This window comes from Lithobates pipiens, unplaced genomic scaffold (genome assembly GCF_037356315.1).
Source record: "Lithobates pipiens isolate NorthernLeopardFrog02 unplaced genomic scaffold, aLitPip1_a1.2 Scaffold_16, whole genome shotgun sequence".
NCBI lineage: Eukaryota > Metazoa > Chordata > Amphibia > Anura > Ranidae > Lithobates > Lithobates pipiens.
Genome location: NW_027507748.1, coordinates 316,068,553 through 316,093,414, shown reverse-complemented (window position 1 = coordinate 316,093,414; position 24,862 = coordinate 316,068,553). Strand labels below are relative to the sequence as shown.

The 24,862-nt window shown below is 43.4% G+C and overlaps 1 protein-coding gene across 2 annotated transcripts; it reads left to right on the top strand.

Annotated features, from left to right (window-relative positions):
* Positions 1 to 554: 554 nt before the first annotated feature.
* On the top strand, positions 555 to 15,166 carry SRSF3 (serine and arginine rich splicing factor 3). 2 transcript variants are annotated; one of them, XM_077481654.1, is made up of 6 exons: positions 555 to 716; positions 7,981 to 8,188; positions 8,448 to 8,582; positions 11,703 to 11,741; positions 13,244 to 13,330; positions 14,965 to 15,166. In XM_077481654.1, exons 2-6 carry the CDS (start codon positions 7,983 to 7,985, stop codon positions 14,990 to 14,992), a joined length of 495 nt encoding a protein of 164 aa, XP_077337780.1. In that variant the 5' UTR covers positions 555 to 716; positions 7,981 to 7,982; the 3' UTR covers positions 14,993 to 15,166. The 2 variants fall into 2 exon arrangements, with proteins under 2 accessions (XP_077337780.1, XP_077337779.1); XM_077481653.1 differs by having other exon boundaries at positions 579 to 745.
* The last annotated feature ends 9,696 nt before the right edge of the window (positions 15,167 to 24,862 follow it).

Sequence of the window (24,862 nt, the reverse complement as noted above, 5' to 3'; positions counted from 1 at the left end):
TTACCACTAATATTCCTTTATATTGGCTTCTGAAATTTACAATTTTGTAAGTGGGTGAAAGGTTTAGCACTTTTTGAAAGATAAATAGTTAAGTTTATGTACAACTATACAGATCATAGCGAAATGGAGGGACAATTGAGGAGGAAAGAGGAACAGAGGGAGTTTATCTGGAATAAAGGACAGTCCCTCAGAATCAGGGACAGTTGGGGGCTATGCTAACACTCAGAGGACCAGCTGACTGCAGGAACGCCTCAAGAGATTTCCTCAAAATTTGCCATGCTTCCCCACGATAACATGCAGTAGTAAGCAACCTGCGAATAAAACAACAAAAAAAAATTTAACGTGAAGAATTAGTGAGCAATAAACTCATTTAGTACATATATTTTACGTTCAATGCCACCAGCGAACCCTGCGCCATTTTCTTTCACGTTAATCTATCAAAGAGAAGCTAGAACACCCATTCCCTCAACAAACATGGCCGTTGCACCTTTCCACGCCCCCTTCTTACCCGCCAGAGAGGGCGCGGCTACGCCGCCTCCCTCTTTTCACCTGCCTCGCCAGTATTGGTGGATCTTAGTTGACGTCAGAGGTGGGTTGTTAGAGACAGAAGTTCTCCCGGGCTAGAGAGCCATTTTGTGCCTGGCATACCACAAGCGGGAAGACTTACATACTGGAGTCCAGAGCGAGCTACGGATCCCGAGCCCCATACGAAAGCGGTAAATGACGATGAGGGAAAAAACACCACGTACGTTATGATCGCACCGTGCTCTCTGTACATTACTCGTATTTGGAATGGCGGGCCTGGTGTAGTATTGTGGCGGGGGGTGGATGTGTGTGTTTGTGGGGGACAAAGGCAGGCCGCCATTTTGTTTTCTATGTGAGCGGGAATAGATGCGTGTAATGGCTCCTCGTTTCCTCCATACTTCACCTCAGGGAATCTTTATCAAAGGCCATGAGGCTTTTTTTTTGAAAGATTTTAATGCTTACCCATGTACTGTACAGTCTTTACCAAAACAGGATTCATTCACTATGAAAGCAGCCAGGCAGGCCTGTCCTCTGTATAGTGGGATTGTACAGTGTGTGGTCAGCTCTGTGTGCCATGTATGTGGGGGAGGGGATCCTTTGTGGTGAGGCGTGTGTGTGTATGTATGTATGTATGTATGTGTATATATATATATATATATTTTACGTGTGAGTGAATTACATTTTTATATATATTTTCAGTGAATGTTTTTATTTCCTTTATGATGGTCCAGTCACTGCTCTTCATTCATTGCTTCTGCTAATGTGTTCTGAGCTCATCCTTCATGTGAGGAGGAAGTGTCCTGCATGTCTCAGCGCTTTTGTAGTGGATGTGGGCTCTGCCACCATTGCACCACTTTTTTTTTTTTCTAAAGCTAAGGCTGAAGACCAATCCAGCTATGACCATACAATCTGGCCTAAGAACCATACACTATGCAATCCCGCGTAAGGCAAGTTTCACACCATTGCGGTACGGCTGCAGTTCACTCAGTTTCCCATAGAATTTCCATTGGGTCCATTGGCCGATTTTTCTAAAAGCATGCTAAAAATTATGTACAGCCTTGACAAAATGCAGCATGCGTCTTTGGTGCTCTGTGCAGCCCTATAATAACGTATATGGAAAACCGCAGGTACACCCATGCTGTGGCTAACCGGTGCAAAACCAGCCTGAGGGTCCATTCACACCAAAAACTGCAGATCTGTATTTTTTATTTGTTTTTTGTTATGCATTTACATTCCTTTGAGCATTAATACTATCATACAATATATAGTGTCTTTATTATTCAATATGTATAGTGTCTTTTTAATGTGTACATATGTGTCTTTATTATACAGTATTTTTATATAGCCTCAACAGTTTGCAACGCTCTTTAAGCGTTTACATGCAGCTGATGCGTGATTTTCTAGATACATTTGTCCAATGAGGTCACTTTCTTCCTTGGGCTTTTATGTGTGATGTGCTGGCGGTGCGTTTTGCGTTTAATTTTTGCATTTCCTCACTGCACTAAAAGAACTGCGTCCACAAGACAACCTGGCGTTTGAACTGTATGTGGTTAGAATGCGTGTTAAACGCACCCAGCTGGTGTGGATGGGTATTTAAGGCTGGCCATACACTATACAATCTTAGATTTTCTAAACTGTATCCAATTAGGACACGCCTAAAGTGTTTGTGTGTGTGTGTGTGTATATGTATATATATACACACACACACCTTTTTATTATTTCTTCTAGTAGTGCATGCGCAGTGGCTTTGCACAAAGCAGCTCCTATCCTTTTGTGTCACTCGCCAGTGGTCCTGGCCTCCGGCCTAATGCCCCTATAACAGTGATGGCGAACCTTAGCACAGGTGTTTTGGAACTACATTTCCCAGGATTTTCATGCACTCTGCAGTGTAGTTGAGCCTCCTGGGAAAATGCAGTGCCAAGGTTTGCCATCCCTGCCCTATAGCAAGGAGCTAGCTGTGGGGGCACCTGATGCTCTGTGTCCATTAGATGACAAACTTCCATATTTACCTTTTTACCAATAGGTAGTGTAAATATCTCCTAAGCATGCACTGTTTAAGAGATATTTACTGAGCGTGCAGCCAATGACCTCACTGGCGCATACTCTGAAGGAACGGCCGCTCATACAGTTTCTTCAGGAGCCCTATGCCATGGCCAGCGGCTCGGCACCCGCATGCATGCGCGAGAGTGATATCGCAGCTCTGGCCAGTCAAAGCCGGAGTCTGCAAACATGGGTAAAAATGGATGCTGTCTCCAGTGATGGGATCGCTGGAAGTCTTCATTTTGAGGTAAGTTTCGCATAATGTGCTAGTATGCGATGCATACTAGCACATTATGCCTTTGCCTTACAGGTAAGAAAAAAGTGCAGTGGTTTACAACCGCTTTAACACTAGCTTGGCCCTGCCCATACTCTCTCCTCATTGGCACACTGGCTGAAATTGACAGTGATGAGAGCCAATGGCTTCCACTGCTGTCTCAACCAATGAGATGAGCATGAAAAATGCAATACAAGTTCCCACCTAAACAATGCTTTCAGTATATACCCAACTGGGCAGGTTGCTATATAGATCTAATGGAGGTTGTATCAATGTATGGCAGCCTTGGGGCCGGTTCACACTGCAGGCGAGGCGACACCGACTTGCCTCGCCGCGACCTCAGCGGCAACTTGCAGATGACTTCTGTATGCAAGTCAATGCAAGTCGCCCAGAAGTAGTACAGGAACCTTTTTTCTGAGTCGGAGCGACTCGAGTCGCTCCTCTCAGAACGGTTCCATTGTACAGAACGGGGGCGACTTTTCACACTGCGGCGAGTCGTGTCGCCTCGCATCGCCCGCAGTGTGAACCGGCCCTTACGCGTGGCCATACACTTCAATAAATTAATGAATCTACTATATTCCATCCAGTCTCTTCCATATTGATCTATAGCAGACACCTCATTCAGTCAATATGCCGAGAAGTGTTTTTTTTTTTTTTTCCAACTTGGCTGAATGTAAACCCTTTACAACCACTTTTTACTACAGGTAACCCTATAAGGCTTGCCTGTAGCTACCCTGGATATCTCCTAAGCCGTTGCCTCAGTCAGTGTGTGGTTATTGGCGGCTTGTGTGTGCATGCATGGGAGGTATGTCACCTTGGCCAATAACAGCGCCAGAGACTGTGATACCCAAAAGCAACTCTGGGAGCGTTGTGAGGGCTTCGATCTATGCCTTTGTCTTGCATGTGTTTTGTGGGTTTACTACCACTTTAATGTGATCAAGGTAAAACCTTCAGAAGGGAGGTTATAGGTATTCACTTTTTTGCAGTTTTGAACAAATTGAGCTTTCAAAAAAAGTAATTGGTGGTGTGCAAGTCGATTATCTATCAACCACTATGTAGTGCCTGGGCCTACCCATTTCGGTGCAAATTGGATTGATTCTATAAATCTCTATAAGGCAGATTTGATCACTCCTGATGTTGATTGTAACATGTATATGAGGAACCCAAAAAAGATTGTACAATCTTATTCTGTAGTATATGGCCAGTTTTAGATTTAACAAGTGTTAAACGAGGCAGTGCCTGTAACACCCAATCAATGAAGAGTGCATAGTTTGTGGTCAGCTTTATATCTTCACTTGTTAATAAAGCTTCCTAATCCGACCTTTTCAAAGTGTGTGGCATGGCTGGCCCTCATGACACAACACTGCCCTATGGTCCAGATGTAGAGGCTGATGTTATCATATTGAGAGTCCTGATACCAGGAAAGCCTGAGTGCTACAGCAGCTTCAATAAGTAGTTTTGCTGCACTTTTTTTTTATTTTTTTCAGGTGTTTTATTCACTGAGAGCCGCAGATGCAGAGGTTTGTTGGTGGGGAGGGTGGGAACCTCACCCTTAAGTCATTGTTTCCTATAAGGGAGGAGGGGAATGGAGAAAATTGCAGGGGGTTTTTCTGGTCAGTCACATGAGAGGCAGGTCCTCTGCCTTCCATTGTTCTTGTGTGTTCCCATTAAGGCCACATGCACACTGGACGTTATAAGATTGCCAATAGCGTTGGCTGTAGAATATATCTATCTCTGCAAAACTATACTCACAAAAGCATATGGCTCAAAAATGCTAATAGCCATGTTTTTAAGCTTTTATCAGGGTGGGAATGTTCTTACAGCTGAAAATCCCACTGCGTTTTCCATCCAGAAAATGCCCCTGCCAAAAAAGTGATAACAGCCATGTGTGCATGGACATGCTGGGAAGTTTACTGGCTGCAGAAAAAAGCAGCTGTAAACATGCCTATTTTTTTTTAGGCATCAGGCCTAGGGCTCTGACCATATTTTATGTAGCGTGCACCCATGCTTGGTGCGCAACATTTAAAAAAAAACATGGTCACATTTCCCCAACTCCCCACCTTACTGGTTCAAAACACACCAGTAACATGTGATAAAAATCGATGCGGATTTGCGGTAAAACTGCTGTGCTTTTTCGCTGCCATTTATCTGCACTTTTTTTTTATCGGCTGAATGCCAATAACACTATTTTAGGATGCCTTTAATGTGTAATGCAGAATGCATCTGCTGTGCTATTTACTAAATGAGGCAGACTAACGGAGAGCCACCCCTGCTGGGGGAACAGTGATTATTGCTGGTCGCTATAGCTGCTGCCAATTTTCTCATGCCAAAAATCTGACGTTTTAGTTGTACCAAAGTTGATCGCTGGTTTGACTGGTACATTCAGCCTACCCACACATGGTTCAAATGTTGGCCAGTCCTTGCTGAACTGGCCATGATTCAAACAATCTGACTGACTTTGTTTCCTCATGGAGGTTGCTTGGGTTTCCTAGAAAAAATTGCTAATTCTGTGCCTTGGATAAGTGGCCACTGGCAGCAATGATCTTTTTTTACCTATTTGCAAGGGGACTCTTCCCACTGAAAATTACACTAATAAACTGTAATATGTAGCTCTATTAGCTAGCAGGTGTTCCCTGAGCCTGAAACGTTGTTTCAAGGCTTCAACTGTTTAAAAAAAAAGTTAAGGCTGATCTAGGTTGGTGGGGGGTTTTTTCCCCCCCTAAGCCGTGTTTATTAGTAAAATAGCCACTTAATGTAAGGGATTTTTACTTAAAACTGATGTGATGGGGCCATTGTCATTTGGTTTTATTTTTTTGAGGAATCCTTTGTGTAATCGCAAATCTTTTTCTGGCTCTGGCCCCTGAGACTAGGAGTTCTGATAATCCCTACAATAGCTAGCTGGTGTCGCCTAATGAGGAATATGACAACAGTTTGTGCAGTGCTTTAGGGCCGGTTCACACAGCGAGGCGATGCGAGGCGACACGCCTCGCCTCGCTCCCGCAAGTCGCCCCCGTTCTGTACAATGGAACCGTTCTGAGAGGAGCGACTCGAGTCGCTCCGACTCAGAAAAAAGGTTCCTGTACTACTTCTGGGCGACTTCGGGGGCGACTTGCATTGACTTCTATACAGAAGTCCTCTGCAAGTCGCCGCTGAGGTCCCCGCAGGTCGCGGCGAGGCAAGTCGGAGACGCCTCGCTGTGTGAACCGGCCCTTACAATGTGAGGAGACAGTACGTTTCAAAACGAGGGTTAGAGGAGCCCTGCTCCTGCGAGCTTACGATCTGATATATATTTGGGTTCTGGGTAATTTTCAAGCAAATACAGATTTTTTTTAACTTGTAAGCAACAAGTGTCAGAACACAATTTAGTCTTCAAAGGCTGGTTCCCACTGCTGCAATAACGGATATCACAGGTGATTCGCACTGCTGAGTAAATTGCATGTGATGTCTGCTTTGCGAAATCAGCCATACAAACTATAGCTAAGTTTGCATTCAAACCAAATGCGTGCAGGACCCTTTTTGTTCACACCCATGCAATCAGATTCCCGTCCCAATTGAAAGTTTGCATAGTGCAGTGTGGGAACTGCTGGTGGGAGACATGCGATGCAGGAACCTGTACTGGATTAACAGGGTTCCTGCAACACTGCAGTGTGAACCGAGCTCAAGTGCTTAAAGTGACCTAATTTACAGACTCAAGTTCACCTCTTTTTGATCTAAAAGAACCGAGAGATACATTGCTTCTCTTTATCGCTGTTGATAAACATTTGCCCACTACGTTTTTTGGGGTGAGGGTTTTTTCTGACAGCTGTAAGTTTGGGGGGGGTGGGGTGTTGAATCACAATAACCATTATGTAACTCAAGGACACCTTGACAAATTTCAATCTTGATTTATTATGAGTGACGTTAAAGCGGCACAGAAGGCTTTTTATTGCAGAAGAGACCATGCACTGTCTCTTCTGCAATAAAATGGCCATACTGCTTGCTCACTGTTTTTCTCTGGTGTTGTAAAATGAGCTGCTCATGCACCGCTTACAGTGCAGGGATTACTATCTCCTGTGCATGCGCAATCGTGACTACAGTCCCATGCTGCTGTGGGACTGTTTGACAGATAAGTATTCACCTTTTAACTCTAGATTTAATCTAAACTAATTAAAACTTCTAAATACAATGGTTGCCCAATACTACTGCATGAGATTGGACCGTGCTGCCAATGAGGCTTAGGAGGGTGGCTCTGTAGCCAGTGTGTACACTGGATACCATGCTTGTTGCTGAGCTTCCTGCCCAAGCACTGTGCCGGTCACACGGGTAGGTGCAGTGGCCAAGCCTTTACAATGTTAGAGCCTGGTAATGTAGGTTTGATTTCATTGAACAGACCATAAACCTGCGTTTTTAACAGGCTCCATGTCACTGAGCTGACTGTGCCAGAAGAGGTCATCTTTGTTCGTGGACTGCAGAAATGCTCACTTTGAGCAGCATCTGGCACTGTCCTGCTCAAAGATGCTTAAAGGGGTTGTAAAGGTTTGTTTTTTTCACCTTAATGCATCCTATGCATTAAAGTGAAAAACTCCTCACTGTCATGGAGCTAACCCCCTTGGGAAAGAGCTTCCCAGAGTGGGTTAGCTTTAGTGGGGAGGAGCTGAGACATCAGCCGTGGGACCCCAAGAACAGCAGGATCGGGGCCACTCTGCATGCAAAACAAACTGCACAGTGGAGGTAAGTATAACGTGTGTTTTAAAAATAAATCGGACCTATACAACCCCTTTTAAAATGGTGGTGATCCCTGGACAGTGTAATAAGTCTGCAATTGTTTGCTCTCCTTTTTTAAGCCTGTGAAGAGGTGAATGACCGCTAATAGTTTGCAAGTGATTTCATTTCTGTATTGTGGGTTATCAGGAGTGTAACTGTTAGTCTCATTCATGAAAATCAATGTAAAGAAAGTGATCAATTGAACTTTATCTTGGAGGGACTAAAAACTTGGCCCAGTAGCTTTACTCAGCAACATACTTGAATTGAGAGATCTATATCTCATCTCCATATTTTTTTTTTTTATTTTATCTTGTTCATTTACTGAAGCGTTATTTTCTGTGCATGCCTTAGGACTGAAATCCAAAACGTGGTAATAACCATTATTGTCTTTGTTACAGCCATGCACCGTGACTCTTGTCCGCTAGACTGCAAAGTCTATGTAGGAAATCTTGGCAACAATGGAAATAAAACGGAACTTGAGCGGGCTTTTGGCTACTATGGACCTCTTCGTAGCGTGTGGGTTGCCAGGAATCCCCCTGGCTTTGCATTCGTAGAATTTGAAGATCCTAGAGATGCAGCAGATGCAGTTAGAGAGCTTGATGGACGGTAATTTCCTTTACTTGCTTTTCAAGATGGTTGTTCTCTGATATGCATGTGTAGTAATGCTTTGTTGCACATATCCAATCCACCACCACCCTTCTACCTTCTGGAAATAGAGCATGTAGGCATTCTGCGTCTCTAATCTGCAGGTACATTTGGGGGTGCCTGTGATGTGCTGAAATAAAATTTTAAGGAGAGGGCACAGGTCTACTTGGGTAAGTTTTAAAAATGCATACTTAACTGCATGTGTTTTGATTTTTCTCAGGACAATGTGTGGCTGTCGCGTTAGGGTTGAATTATCGAATGGTGAAAAACGAAGTCGGAATCGTGGTCCTCCGCCATCTTGGAACAGGAGGCCTAGGGATGATTACCGTAGGAGGAGTCCTCCTCCAAGACGCAGGTATTATACCAAACTTTGTTACTTTGTGTATGATGTCTTTTAACTTTCTAAGAGCAAGCCCTACCATCTCTTGAGAAACGTTTTTTTAATGGTGTGTTTCTGTTAATTACTGCAATCCATTCAGAGTGTTGTGCCAGTTACCCATGCCTTAAGCTTGCTTACATTTAATTGTTTCCCTCCCTTTGCTTTACCTAGGCATCATTTGTCGCTTCTGAAATGATCTATGACTAGGTGAAACAACAAATTTTGCTTAAGTAAACAGAAATCCTCTGGATTTAACTTTTTATTGTACTATAGATACAAGTGTTTGTGCAATAGTGCACATCTTTTTACATAAAAATTGTCAAAACTATAATTTGCTCCCTAATGCTTTCTACATGGCACCTTTTTAATTCTTTTGTACCAGTTTTGGTTTGCAAAATCTTTATTTGTAATTAAAACCTCCCTGGTTTTGTTTTGTGTACTTCATAAGTGCCTCTGTGTGGGTAACAGTGCATTTGGTCTCTGCAGAGAGCACAGCTGGAAGGTTTCTCTCCTTCACCATATTGCACATGTGTACATGCCTTGTTGCAATCCCCATATTCCTGCTGGGCTGTGTAGTAGATCTGCAGTGATCAGTTTGCATCATACAAGCTTTTATCGTGAGTCACTAGGTTGACAGTAGGGAGGAGAGATGCCATTCTCTGATCTTTTGATGAATGTTCTCTTTAGAAATCAAAATGTAGCTGGTCTTATGCAGCTCTTTGTGATCTGCGTAGAGGGATCCTGTGTGTATGGAGACATTAGCAAAACCAGATGAATTTTTTTTTTTTTTTTTTGTGGGAGCAGGGGTGTTGCTACTTGTGTTATGGTCTATGAATGTAAGGCACATGGGCCTATTTATAAAGAGGCAAAGTCAAAACTTCACCTAATTTTTATATGGGGAAAAATTGCCATTTCACAGCTTTACATTACCATACAATTGGTTTGAAATCCACTCCTGTTGGATATCAGCCTGTCCATAAAGCAGAGATTTGAAATTTTTCATTTTATATATCACCCTTGCAGTTTGTCTCCCCACCTTCCAAAACAGTTATTTTTTTTATTATTTTTGTGCCACCTTTTTTTTGTCATTTTACCTCAATTTTTTTTTTTTTTGGTGTCCTCGATATTTAAGACACTTGTGGTGAAATATGGCATAAGTGGGGTTATATATACTATTTATATACAACAATTTGTTTATAAATGGGCCCTTAATTGAAAAGCTTTGCTAGATTCTGTTAAGTAAACATTTTATCAGATGAGCAGCACACTTAAGCGTTTTTTTTTTGCCATTTTTATCCCGCTTTATTTTGCATATATATTTCAGGGCCCCTTCACACTGGTGTCACAGTGAAAATGGGTTACTCCTGTAAATGTTGCCACCCAGTAGGACTTACCAGCTTTTAGATTGGCACCCTTGTGCTGCATCTTTCAGTGCACCTGTTGTAAAGCACATAGCAACACACATGGCATGCGCTGAATTGTTGACGCTGCAGGTGCGTTAAGGTATACTGCCAGCATTTTTCAGAATGAATCAGGTTGCTTTGGTGCAGGCTACTATAACGCACAAATGCATTGCTTTATGCATCATGTGAATGGGCCCTTATTGCACTAGGATGACCATTTGTCATAAGTGTAATTTTAGAGTGCAAATTAGTGTGCAGCTTTTGTCTTTATCAGGTCCATCTATGGTTTTCATGCTTGCTTATGTCAGACTCATTTTTTTTTTTTATTTTTTTTTTAAATACTTTGTAGCTTTTAACATAGTTGCAAGATAGTTTAAGTATACCCCATCAGTTAAAAGCAGGTAGTTATACTGATGGTTTGTTTTTTGTTTGTTTTTTTTTGTTTGTATTTCTTTTGTGTGTACTTTTGGTCCATCTAATAAAAATGAAACCCGTTACAGAGTCACCATCATGTCTCTTCTCACCACCCTCTGGGTCTACATTAGCCAGTCAACTAGCCCTTTCAGCGTCATGTGACCAGCGCGCCCCATTCAGCTTGGCTGGTGTCGTATCACATGACCCAGGCATGGCCAGTCATCAGGTTGCACCGCCCTTTGGTTCCCGAGCATGCTGTCCACTCAGCCTTCCTACTCTCCAACCTTAACCAAAACTCGGCAGCAGCCCACCTTCAGCGCCCACACATTACCGGCCAATCTGCACAGCTGTTAACTTTGACAAAATGTCTTCACAACAACTGCAGCACCAGCCTACGGCTAACCAAAAAAAGCAGGAAAAACCACATCATCCCCCTTCGCAAACCATCTAAATTCAACGCAACACCTGGCAAAACTTATCTACAAATGCTACTTGGCCACCTGTCCGGCATCTTCGCCATTTCTAGCTTGTTGAAACCCCAAAAACTAGTAAGTTTTTTCCTGCTTATACAGAGTTTTCTGCTGGTTTAAGTTAGACTTTAAGCAGCTTTTGTAAGAGGTAATTTTTTATTTTTTTCTACTTTGCTCAATCTAAGGCTGGCTGTGCATAAACTTGAAGGTAAATTGCTTAAAATCTTTGGAGCTTTTAAGGGTGATAGACAATTTTTTTTTTTTTTTTTATTATTGAACCTGGGCCAGTGTATGAGCTGTACATGATGGTTGTCCCAGCTCTAGGTTTTGTAAGTTATCTATCATCTTTAAATGTTTGATATTCTTTACTAACCCACCATTCAATTTAGCTAACAAATTTTGAGACTGTAATAGGTTGCTGAATGTTCCCTAAATCAGATTTGCTATATTTTTTTCCAAATTTCCCTAATTTTGCAAGTGCATACTGCTTGCACATTTTTGTCCACCGGGTTTGCATGATTGGAGGATTTAAAAAAAAAAAAAAATATTCCAAGCCAGTCTGGGTTCACAAGTGGTGTTCAGATTACAGTCCACAGCTAGCAGGCTGACGAGTTCCCTTAGTGGAAGTTTATTTGGCGCCTATTTAATTTTCCATTTCCAGTTTCTCTTCCCAACCTTCTAGGTGGTAGCGATGGTTTATATTTGTACGTAGGTATAAATTGCTTTGGTCTTCACTGAGCGGATTTAGGTAAATTCCTATGTTCCGCATCAAGGACTAAACTTAATTTTTTATTTTTTTTTTGCACTAGATCTCCAAGGAGAAGGAGCTTTTCCCGTAGCCGTAGTAGGTAAGGTTCTTATCTTGTACTAGTGTGCCTATAATGCAATAAACTAAATGTATATATATTTTTTTTTCTCCCTATACTTGCCTAGGTGGATGCAGCATCATTCCAATGCTGCCTCTGTCCCTAGCCAGCTCCAAAGCTGGCCATACACCTATAGATTATCTGCAGATTTTTTATGGTTGGATGGAAATTGCGACAGATTTCTCCATGTTCGCTAAACTGAATGGAGGAATCTCACACTTTTCCCATCTAACCATAGGAAATCTGCAGATAATCTATAGGTGTATGGCCAGCTTTAGGCTAAGAACTGAGTTAACAATCACAGCTGTTTGGTTGTCAGAGCTCCCTGAGCAGAGAGCTAGCCTCACTGGCTGTCATGGTGTAGCATAGAGTGTTTATGTGTTTTTTTTTTTTGTTTTTTTTTGGCCCTTTTTGGTTGCCAACTGTCTAGGTCAACCACAAGCAATTATGCATCTTGTAAGCAAGTGAACTGAGCATATGATTAACATCGGAGTGTGTGTGGAGATGGATAATCATAATTTCATATCTAGGCATATATTGCTTAGATTCAGCTTAACAGCGACCAGCTAACATTTGTGTACACCAGCTTGTCTGAAAGAAGCTGGCCGTGCAGGCATGCTAGCTGAAGACAAGCTTTAGATTGGCAGTTGTGGTGCAGGGTGCCAGTCCCCTTGTCGGCACAATAGCTCAGTGGAGCGATTTTTCTTTTCATCGTATTATTAGTATAGCAGACTCCTGCAGAGCTATTTTAGTGTGTGTGTGTGTGTGTGTGTGTACGTACTTGTTCTTCCCCCCCCCCCCCCCCCCCATTAGGCCAATTTGTAATCTGCTACATATTTTTGGTAGAGAGAAACCCCTTTAAGTGTATATTGATTGGTTTGCACAAAAGTTATAGAAATATGGGATGGATTTATGATTTTTGTTTTTTGCAACCAGTGACGTTATTACAGCGATCAGCGCTAAAAATATGCATTGTACTAATGGCACATGCAGGGGAGGGGGTTCAAATCGTAGCATAGCAGCAAGACAGGATCTGTGTCATCCCTTGTCTGAACAGAGATCTGCTTTGTTTACTATGGTACATCCCCGTTCTTTCACTGCAGAGAACGATTGCTGGTGGACAGAGGCTGCCGGACCCACTGACTGGCTCCCCCAGTGGGCACACACGTCAACAGATTCCCCCTTACAAGCTTGACATAACCTACGGCTGTTTCTGCAGCCTAGTCAACCTGCTGCAGTATAACTGCGGTGGCTGGTCGGCAAGCGGTTAAAGGGGGTTGATCACAATTGGAAATGGTGTTTAATGTGTGTTGATGTGGAATGGATCACATGGGTAGTAAAATGTGTGCTGGTTGAAATATGCAATTTTTCTGCATTCTGGAATTCAACAAAATGCATGGCATTTTATGTGAGTGTTTCTAAAATGTCAGGTTTTTCAGTTTCATGTAATCTTCATTTTTTTTTTTTTTTTTTTTTTTTTGTAGGTCCCTTTCTAGAGATCGTAGAAGAGAGAGATCTTTGTCCAGAGAAAGGAACCACAAACCATCACGTTCATTTTCTAGATCAAGAAGGTAATTTGTAGTGATATTTGAAGTGCACAAAGTGAAGATTACACACTGCACGATGCTAAGACACCCCCCCCCCCCCCACACACAGTGCCCATTGATATGAATGGGTAGTGCTGCAACATGGGTGCTTTTTAAACCCTTATTTGGACGATAGCGAGGATTAAAAGCGCTGCTAAAATGACCATGCTGTGTGAAAGGGATCTTATTGATACTACATTGAAAATTCCACAGTTTTTTGAAGGTACTCTAAGCATCTACAATTACCGTATATACTCGAGTATAGGCCGACCCGAATATAAGCCGAGGCCCCCAATTTACCCCCAAAAAAACTGGCAAACTTATTGACTCGTGTATAAGCCGAGGGTGAGACATGCCTGTCCATCCCTGTGTGTGTCCGTCCATCCCTGTGTGTGTCCGTCCATCCCTGTGTGTCCGTCCATCCCTGTGTGTGTGTCCGTCCATCCCTGTGTGTGTGTCCGTCCATCCCTGTGTGTGTGTCCGTCCATCCCTGTGTGTGTGTCCGTCCATCCCTGTGTGTGTGTCCGTCCATCCCTGTGTGTGTGTCCGTCCATCCCTGTGTGTGTGTCCGTCCATCCCTGTGTGTCCGTCTCCATCCATCCATCCCTGTGTATCCGTCTCCATCCATCCATCCCTCCATCCCTGTGTGTGTGTGTCTCCATCCATCCATCCATCCCTCCATCCCTGTGTGTGTGTGTCTCCATCCATCCATCCATCCCTCCATCCCTGTGTGTGTGTGTCTCCATCCATCCATCCATCCCTCCATCCCTGTGTGTGTGTGTCTCCATCCATCCATCCCTGTGTGTCTCCATCCGTGTGTGTGTGTGTGTGTCCAGCCTACCTGTGTCCCGAGCCTTTGTCCCGAGCCTCCGTCCCGTGCCTTGCCTCCTTGCCTCCGTCCCGTGCCGTGCCTCCGTCCCGTGTCGTGCCTTGCCTTGCCTCCGTCCCGTCCCGTGCCGTGCCTTGCCTCCGTCCCGTGCCCTCTTCGTCGGCGCCTCGGCGGCCATTGTAAAATTCAAAAGCCGCGCCTCCGCCTTCGCCTGTGATAGGCGGAACACTGAATTTCCCAGCAGCCTGTGTTCCGCCTATCACGGACATCGTATCATCCTCGTCCGTAGTACGAGGATGATACGATGTCCGTGATAGGCGGAACACAGGCTGCTGGGAAATTCAGTGTTCCGCCTATCACAGGCGAAGGCGGCGCCGGAGGCGCGGCTTTTGAATTCTAGAATGGCCGCTGTCTGTCTGCTCGACACGCTGATCGAGCGGGCAGACAGCGATGACTCGAGTATAAGCCGAGGGGGGCACTTTCAGCCTCAAAAAAGAGGCTGAAAATCTCGGCTTATACTCGAGTATATACGGTAGTCAACAGTTAGCATATTGAGACACACCCTGCTTTGCCTTGTAGCATGTGCTGAGACTTGAATAAATAACCACAATTGGTTTCAAGTATGCAACGGGCATAGCATTTATTTTCAGTCTGTTTCTTGTAGTGACTATTTCCTTAAACTGGAATATTTTTCTCTGGACATTTTGCAATGAAAAGTCTTTTTTTTTTTTTTTTCTTTTTTTTATTCTTGTAGTAATATATCATTTGTATTTGTTTTCCCCCTTCACAGCCGTTCCAGGTCAAACGAAAGAAAATAACATGGCTGCCTTCAACTGTGTACAGATGATGGAAAGATTTTGTTTTTTGACATGCTTTTTAAACTTTTTTTTTATTAGGTGTTCACATTGTATGTCTTGTAACAAGTGATGGAAAATGTGGTTCTATTATGTTTCCAGACAGAAACTGGCAAATAAACCTAACTTTATACTGTATGTTACAATTCAGTTTTTGTTGCCCGAACCCTGATATTTCTGTTATACAGCTTTATTTCTATTTGAAATGTACCATACCCAAACTTGTAATGCATAACATAAAGCATTCTACTTTTCTGCAAGCTACATTGGTTTCTAGAGGGTACAACTCTTGCATCGTTACCTGAGTAATACATGCTACTGTTCTGAGGCATGTCCTGTACTAAAGCCTGATAATTTGAAGTGATGTAAAATGTGCTTGGCGCTTTACTGTAAGCATACTGAAATGTAACATGTTACATTGTGCCTGAGTGAATTGGGTATGGCATTCCATCATTGGCAGTCACAGGATCAATTTTTTTATTTTTTTTGTTATCCTTTGCAGAGCTAAGCTTCCGATTTCTAAAAATACACAGTTGAGTTTATTCAAGAAGCAAAACCCTGGGATGTAGTGACTCTATAGCAGTGATGGCGAACCTTGGCACCCCAGATGTTTTGGAACTACGTTTCCCATGATGCTCATGCACTCTGCAGTGTAGTGGAGCATCATGGGAAATGTAGTTCCAAAACATCTGGGGTGCCAAGTTTCGCCATCACTGCTCTATAGAATCAAATCTGTAATTTATATTTCAGTTTACTAAAATATGAATTCTAAGGTTGCCCTGCTGAGCTAAATAAGATTTGGAATACACCCCCCCCCCCCCCCTTTTTTTTTGTTTACTGCATAATTTTGTATGTATATAACAAGGGTGCTTAAACTTTTTAAGCAGATTTGCAAGAGTAATGTAGTTTTATGCTGCCATTTTTAGAGGAATTAGGTCTATCCTTCAGTCTGATTCCCCCCAATATATTCTCCCCATGCATTCAATTAGTGTCTTCGACCTGCTGTTTCCTCCCATTGCCGTATGTCTGCCGAAACATGTCTTAAGGGGTTGATGCCAGGTTGTTTGGTCCCCCCCCCCCCCCCCCCCCCGATGGTGTCTTTCCAAATGCAGGCTCTTGCACAAGATTGTACTAGAACACATGCTACAAATGTGGATCACTTTCAAGACTACATTTGCTTGACTATAGAATGTGATTTAATGTTTGACCAAAGCACTGAGCAGCTTTGGACTACCAATCCAGAGGAATGGCATATCTGGGCCTTGCACCTAATTTCTTTAACCCTTAAATATGGGCAACTATAGTCCTATGCAGGTACTATGTGAAGATCTTGGTATTTAATAGTATGTTTTTTTTGGCTGTAAATCTATGTGCTTTAGTGATATATAATTTTATTTTCCTTTAGTAGAAGCAGAAGGCTTTATTGCACCTTGCATTTGTTTGTGTGCTGTAAAGATTACAAGCAACATAGTAAATGTTATGTAACATTGATGTACAAATTCCAGGCTCCTTCCCCCCACCTTAATCTTTTAACCCCTGTGACTTTATTTTTCTTTTTTTGGGATTAAAGTTTGGTTAAAATACTGTATACAATGTTTGGTTAATATACTGAAACCTTATATCTCTGAATTAGTTTGTCGAGGGAGGTGTTCAGCAGGGTCGCCCCCCCCCCCCCCCCCCCCACTTTTTCTTTACAAAAGATTTTTAAATGATTGCCTTAAAAAAAAAAAAAATTGAACACATATAAGCTTACTAAAGCCTCCTGTCCTAAAAAAAATGATAGGTGTTCCCTGAACCGGAAGCCTCCCAGTGATGGAGATGAGGGGAAAGGTACTAGCCCATGTTGTGTGTTTAAATGATCCCATGTCTGCCAACCCATGGGTGTTTTTTTATTTTATTTTTATTTTTTTCTTCCTTTTGGAGCTGGGGTGCATGAGTCAAATTGTGGCCTGCCATTGTTTTCTCAAATTGGTTGTAAATACTGCATTAAAGAGTAGGTGACCTGTGTTAACCAGTAACTATGGTGGTTAAGGAGGGGGCAGTCGATGCAGCCTTAACTGAGTTATACGCTCAAAGCCGAGGTTCCCTGCTGAATGTGTTAAAAAAAAAAAAAAAAAAATCCAGCCCCCCAAACTTTATTTTTTGGAGATCTCTGGAATTGTCAAACATGTATATGAGCATTTCTAACTAGATAGATCTCTATCTATTTTGTACTTTTACTTTCTTTAAAATAGTTAAATTACTCTCTGATCTTGGAAGCAGGCAGGTTCCATTTTAGCTGTGGGCATCTGAAGCCCTCCTGTGTTAACTTCCTGGAATTCTGTCCAGCTGACTACCCAGTATGCACCTTCTAAATCCCTCACATTATTGCCTTAGTGAGGCTGTCCTTCCTGATAGGTTACTATAGCAACAGCAGCATCGGCACAAGTTCCCGCCCCTTTGCTATAGCAACCTGTCAATCAAAGGAAAGGAAGTTTACAAGTCTCCAGTTGCCACCGGATGTACTGTGGTGTTGCTGTGAAGTGGTGACAGCAGCAACAGTGGGGGAGGTGGGCTGGTATGTTTCCCCTGATTACTGTCGCCCCCCCCCTTCTCATAGCAGAGGAGAGAGTGCAGCACTCTCATTGGGTTTGGTGCCCAGCTTCCTGCAGGATTTTTTTCTCCTCCCCATTGCCTACAACTCTCAGCATGCACGCAGCTGGGCCAACGGCCAATCGCATCATTGCCTGCTTCCAAATATCGTAAGGTTTCGGCAGTAGGCGATTTGCAAGGACTCCTGGTACTGTGATCCCAGGAACGCTTGCAAATCGCCAAGGAGGAAGTAATGGAGAAAGAATAAAATAAGGTATTTACGAGCCAAAAAAAAAATGCACATTGTGAAAAGTGCTGCATGTCCTTGGCTCATAGACTAAGTAAAAAATTAAATTAGAACCCTGTTTTAAGGAGAAACTGCATGGGCTACCACTAATTCATACCAGGCCATTTAAAAAAAAAAAAAGCGTGGTGTCTCCCTATAATCCATACCAAACACTTATCTGAGCATGCAGGTCAGGAAAGGGGAGAAATGAGTAATGCTGTTCAACCCAGGCCTATAGTTGTGGGGGGCTTACTGGGATCTGGAAGCCCCCTTTAAAAAAGTGGGTGTGCAGCCCAGTTACTCCCTATGTGAATGTAACTTTACTAATTTTTACCAAAAGTGTAGTGTAAAAAAAAGGCAGGTTTTTTTATTTATTGAAAAAGCACACGTCCATCATATGCGATTCCAGCCAACCCAATAATTCTCCTGATGAAGACTCCTGCTGTCTGCCAGGTCTTAAATAATGACGACAATAGGATTTTTATAACTGCTTGCCTGTAAAATCCTTTTTCTTAAGTACATCATGGGACACAGAGCCATAGTAGTTACTATGTGGGTTATAGGCCACCTTCAGGTGATTAACACTGACACACCCTAAGACAAAGTGCCCTCCCTATATAACTACTCCCACTACTGGGAGTACCTCAGTTTTGTAGCCAAGTAATATATGTGTATACCAAAGAAGGGAGGGGCCGTTGTGTCCTGTGATACTTCAAAAAAAATTATATATATATTTTTTTTTTGACAGGTTACTTGTTATAAAAATCCTATTTTCTTATTGTACATCATAGGACGCAAAGCCCAGAGTAGTTACTATGTCCCATAGCAATGGCAACTGAAGAAAGGGAGACACAACAAAAAAGTAGGGCATTAAGAGACTAGAGGACTTCTACTGTGCCCAAAGACAATATCCTCATGACATCTTACATTGATCTGGTAAATGGATAGACTGAAAAACCAAATTGTGGCCTCTGAGCCATGGAGGCCTGGTGCAGTACTAACAGCTCTGGTGGAGTGTGTCCTAACATGAAAAGGAGGAATTTTCTTTTGGGAATAGTAGATTTTGACGGTGCCTGTCCTCTTTTTGGACCTTCTGGTAATACAAACACCTTTAAATACACTTGACTGCTCTCACTACATCAAGGGAATGTAGTGACCTCTCTTCCATAGATTGAGGTTCTGGGGAGAAAAAAAAGTTAGGATAATATCCTTGTTTAAATGAAAACCTGTCACTACCTTTGGTAGGAATCTGGCATGAGGCTGTAATACCACCTTATCCTTACGAATAATCAAATATGGCTCTTGCAAGTAAGAGCCGTCGACTCCAATACTCTTCTGGCAGAGGATATAGCAACCAAAAATAAAAGTAGCTACATCATTAAGGGACTATCCCATATAGACTCAAAAAGCTGTTTTTGTAAGGCAGATAGGACTGAATTCAAATCCCAAAGGGTTCCCTCCCTGCTTGATCCTTCGAAGAAGGTGCGCAACCGGAGGAAATGCATGGATCAGTGAAAACTGATCACATGGAAGAACCAAGGCATCTGTTCCAACATGGCAGTTGATCCCTCATCCTTGACGCAAACAGATCCACATCCGGAACACCCCATCTTTGACATTTCGACAGGTGTTGGGACCATTCTCCTGGAAACAATTGGCAACTCAAGTAGTCCGCCTGCCAATTTTCTGTCCCTGGAATGAAAATCACAGATAGGCAAGGAATGTTGCTTTCTGCCCAAGATAGAACATGATTCACATCTTTTTGAGCTGCGCAGCTTCTCGTGCACCCTTGGTGATTGATGTAGGCCACAGTCGTGGCATTGTCTGATTGAATCCTGACAGGAAAAATACATAGTCTGAGCGTCCAGGCCTCTAGGGACATACTGCCCGAATTTTTAGAATATTGATGGGCAAGGTCCTTTCAGACTTGGACCACTTCCCCTGGACAGATGTTTCTTCCAGGACTGCTCCCCAGCCTAGAAGGCTGGCATCCGTTGTTACCACTTTCCAGGATACTGGTAGAAAGGATTTCCCCTGTTGAAGGTTGCTGGATACCAACCACCAATTGAGGCTCTGACGTAGCTCAGAGAATAAGCATATTGGAAAGTCCAAAGCCTGGACCTTGTTCCAAGTCGACAGATTACTGTTTTGTAGCAATCTTGAATGAAACTGCGCATAAGGGAGGCCACCATCTTTCCTAACAACTTCATGCAAAGCTGAATGGAAGGATTTTTCTTTATTTTGATAAGCCAAATCAGTACCTTTTTATGGAACTGATCCTTCCCTGGGGTAAGAATACCTTCTTTTGAACTGTATCTATGATCGGCCCCAGGTACTGCAATCTCCTTGATGGTTTGTATTAAGGAGGATTTTTCTAGGTTGAGAATCCAGCCTAGAAATTCTAGGTAACTTACGGCTGAAACTAAATTTTGGTTTAGAGAGGCAACTGACTAATCTACTAAGAGCAGGTTGTCTAAGTAGGCTAGAATTGTTTTATAACCTGAGCCCTTAACATGGCTAAAGAAGGGGCCAGGATCTTTGTGAATACTCTAGGTGCAGTGGCTAGACTGAAAGGCAGAGACACAAACTAAAAATGACAATTTTCTACCTCAAAGCACAGAAATTTCTTATAAGCGGGAAAGATTGGCACATGGAGATATGCATCCTTCATGTCGATTGATGCCAAAAATTCTCCTTGTAGAATGGAGACAACCGATCAGCTTGACTCCATGCAGAAAGAACAGATATTTAAAGTGGTTGTAAACCCTTACAAACCACTTTGACCTACAGGTAAGCCTAGATTAAGGCTTACCTGTGGGTCCAAGCAATATCTCCTAAACCTATATGGTTTAGGAGATATTTACCCGAAAATGGGCACCGCTGTCTACGGCGCACTGAGCGTGGCATTTCCAAGAATGGAGCTGCCGCGCGTGTCGACTCCCGTGCGCATGTGCGGGAGCGACGTCATCGCGGCTTCGCCGAATGACAGCGGCGGACCTGCGAGACGCCACCAGCAAGATGGATGCGGCGGACTACAGGGGACAGCGGCGACTTCACTGGCTCCTGTGTCAGGTAAGTGACACATAATGGGCTACTGTGCGATGCATAGTAGTCCATTATGCTTTGCCTTTGCAGGGAATGAAAGAGGAAGTAAACCCATCAGGGTTTACTTCCTCTTTAAGTGCCAGTTTAGATCCTTGAGATATAAAATGGGTTTTACCTCCCCATTTGGTTTTGGTACTGTGAAGATGTTTTTTTTTTTTTTTTTTTTTTTTTTTTTTAATTCTTTTTATTGAAAAGGGTTTTTCTGTGAAGGTACAAAACAGGGCCCTCAGGGCATACCCTGGCCAATTTGTGCACAGTCACGTGCAGAACAGCGTACGTCTCACATCTAAGCATAGCTAACTATAATTAACAGTACTAACAACATAACTAGTACCCAGTGTCAGCATGGTAGGATAGTAACAGGATATATCTAATCTTGTAGAACCTCTCCCTCAGAGCCGAATATTGCAAGGACAGCTAGGGTCGAGTGGAATCAGTCGACCCCTGGACCAACACCCCCACTCATTTGCTTGGGGCCTGGACCTCAACTCTACAGGATCATTTAGAGATTCAGGGAACCTAACCAGGGTAGTCCCCAACATCCCCATCATCTGTCGTCGCCTCTGAGTCCATCCACAGGTGGCATTTTTTTTGGGGGGCACCCTCGAGATAAGTATGTTGTTTGTATAGGGGTATAATTTTGTTAACTAATGTTTTCCATGATGACAAGGTAGGGGGGTTGGCCGACTTCCATTTTAGTACTATGTCTTTCCTTGCATAAAATAATAGGATACCTATTAGGGTGTGGATTGCTTTAGCTAATGTTAACTGTTCTACAAGGCCGAGGAGACAGACACTAATTCTGAGAGGGATAGGTACAGTGGTCAGATTGTGGGTAAACTGGGTTACCTCCTTCCAATATTCCTGAATCTGTGGGCAATCCCAGAATATATGTATGAAACCAGCAGGGGCATCAGATCATCTCCAGCAAGCAGCCGATGAGGTTGGGTATATGCAATGGAGGGGCTGTGGCGGTTGTAGTGGGTAGTCCCATATGTCTTCGCTGTCCAGCTCCTGCACCTCTGCCCGCCACATGTCCCGCAGCCCATCCAGTCCAACCTGGACGGACAGTAACAGTGCCCTGTATATTTGAGATAGTGGCTTAGAGAGATTAGTATAGTTTAGCAGAGTTTTGAGATCGTCATGCTGCATCCGGAGCTGAGCTGATTTAAATTGTGATTTGAAGGCATGACGGAGCTACAGGAACCTGAAAAAGAAAGAATTTGGGAGCTGGAATTTGTGTTTCTGTCTGTCAAAGGTAAACAACCCCAAAACATTGCATATATCCTTCAAATATTTGATGCCTTTGCCGGCCCATAGACCAGGGTCTTGTAGAGAATGAAATTCTTTCAGCCTAGGATTACACCAAAGCGGTGTGTCGGGACCATAAGCCTTTTACCAGGTTAGGCTTTACTACCACTGTGTGACAGTGACAACCGCTTTCATAGCTTGTGTTAAGATTACCAGTGAACCTCCTGTCCCCCTGTAGAGGATGTTGCGAAGAGCCTCATAGGATCCCAGATGTGCTGCCTCAAGGACTACTGACGCACTGGTATGCTTTGAGACCAGCCAACCGTGGGCATGGGTGAGCATTGCTGCCAAATAGTACGCATGAAAATCGGGGCAAGCAAGTCCCCCCCTGCGTAGAATTTTCCTGCTAAATCAATCTGGCTGAATGCGATTGCCACAGAAATGAAGCTATTAAGGTATCTAATTGTCGGAAGAGGGTTACGGGTATCCAGACCGGGGGATGCCTTAGAGTATACAATAGTACTGGGAGTAGTTTCATTTTAATTAAATTAATTTTCCCTATAAGTGTTAGTGGGAGATTTGACCAAGCCTTCAGTTTAGATTTACACCATTGCAGTATCTGGGACAGATTGAGCTTACTGAAATCCTGGGTATTGGAAGAGATATTGATCCCTAAGTATCTGATGGTATTTGCCCATTGTAGATGTAAATTGGAATTACTCTGCTGTCTCGCCCCTGGATCTATGGGAAGAATGAGTGACTTGCTCCAGTTGGTGTGGAGGCCAGAAAGAGTAGCAAATCAGTCCAGAATCTGGAGCGCCGCTGAAAGTGAGGGGCCAGGATCTCGCAGGAAGAGGATTAAGTCATCCGCATATAGTGCTAATGTCTCAACTATTGATCCGACCTGGATCCCAGACACCTCAGACTTCCTCAGGGCCTCTGCCAGAGGCTCCATCACTACGGCAAACAGTGCAGAGGAGAGAGGGCACCCCTGCCTCGTCCCCCTCCTAATTGGGAAGGAGGGTGAAAGTTTACCATTAAATTTAATATAGGCCGTGGGGGATTTGTAGAGTAGACTCATCCATTTCCGGAAGGTCAGACCAAAGCTGAAAGCCTCAAGAACCTGCATCATATATGACCATCTGACCGTGTCAAATGCCTTCTCTATGTTGAGGGATACCCAGACCCGAGAGGAATTCTCATCAGCCTGGAGATGGGTGAAGACTCCTCTAAGATTTATGTCCGTGGACTTGCCAGGCATAAAACCGGTCTGGTCTATATTGACAAGGGACAGTAGCACCTGCATAATCCTATTGGCGAGCACCTTAGTGAGAATCTTAAGGTCACAATTCAGTAGGAAGATGGGCCTATAGGATGAACAGCAGAGGGGGGTCTTTTCCTGTTTTGGGTAGCAATACAATGTGTGCCTGATACATGTTGTTTGGCAACTCTCCGGTTTCCAGGCACTCCGCAAAAAGTTGAGTAAGCCTGGGAACCAGTAAAGTCATATGCGTCTTGTACCATTCCCCGGGTAGGCCATCCGGACCCGGGGATGTTTTGTTGGGTAGGGAGTATATATCGCACCCTCTATCTCCTGGAGAGTCAGGGGCTTATCTAGTGTGTCCCTGTCCTCTTTAGAGAGAGAAGGCAAAGTGATTCCCCCAGAACATCAAGTATGGCATTGGTAGAACTGGGGTTTGAATCTTCGTATAATTTACTATAGAAGAGGTGAAATTCCTTTAGTATGCCCTCAGGATCTGTAATTGTACTGTGAAGATGTTTGAATAAAACCCTGATCCCTGCTCTTCTGTGGGAACCTCTGATATCACTTTCTGAGACGAGATGATCCAGAGCCAGAAAGAGAGACTTCCTTTTCCCTGGGTCTCTGGAAACGTTTGATCTTAAAAAAACGAGGAGACGGGAATTCTCTGAATTCTAGTTTGTAACCTAGAGAAATTGAGGAAGCCACCCATCTGTTCTGACAATGTTCCTGCCAGATCTTTGAAAAGTGTAGAAGCCTTCCCCCCCACTCGAGCCAGACGACGTCCAATGACGAAACGCGTAGGGCGTGGCCTAAGGTGAATACACTCTCGTACAGCGGCGGCGGTGGATTCAAAATAGCTGTGACCTGGATAACAGACACACTCAAAATAGCTGTGACCTGGATAAACAGACACGCTGGTTTTTACCTTCTATTGTGTGAGTAGTATTTTATGCATTTAATAAAAACGCAATTATAAACGGGATCACACTACGTTTGCCCTTTTTTTGCTTCCAATGAGGATAAACTGTTGAAAGTACTGGATGTCAGCCAGATCAGCTCTGCAAAGCGGCACAGGGGCTCACACTGTGAAGGCGCATTAACCCCTTATGGGGAGAGGGAGCTGGTGAGTGCGGTCATTTGTCTTACACACGGAAGTCGCACCGGTTGTAACCCAGGAATTCACTGACACGGAAGCATATTGGCACCTGCCTTTAGCAGAATTTTTCAGTTTAGACATTACTGTTTTTTCTGCCGAGATTTTTGCCAACTTTAAACGTGCAATTAACCGCATATTTCCTTTTAGCGATTTTGAAATAATCGCATGCCTCAATTTAGCGATTTTATGAATTAATTAGGC

Excerpts from the sequence above, each read along its gene's own strand:
- SRSF3 (XM_077481653.1), top strand. The coding sequence starts at position 721 with ATGACGATGAGGGAAAAAACACCAC. Across the intron at positions 746-7,980 it reads GATGAGGGAAAAAACACCAC|CCATGCACCGTGACTCTTGT; the intron begins GTACGTTATGAT and ends TCTTTGTTACAG. Across the intron at positions 11,742-13,243 it reads TTTTCCCGTAGCCGTAGTAG|GTCCCTTTCTAGAGATCGTA; the intron begins GTAAGGTTCTTA and ends TTTTTTTTGTAG.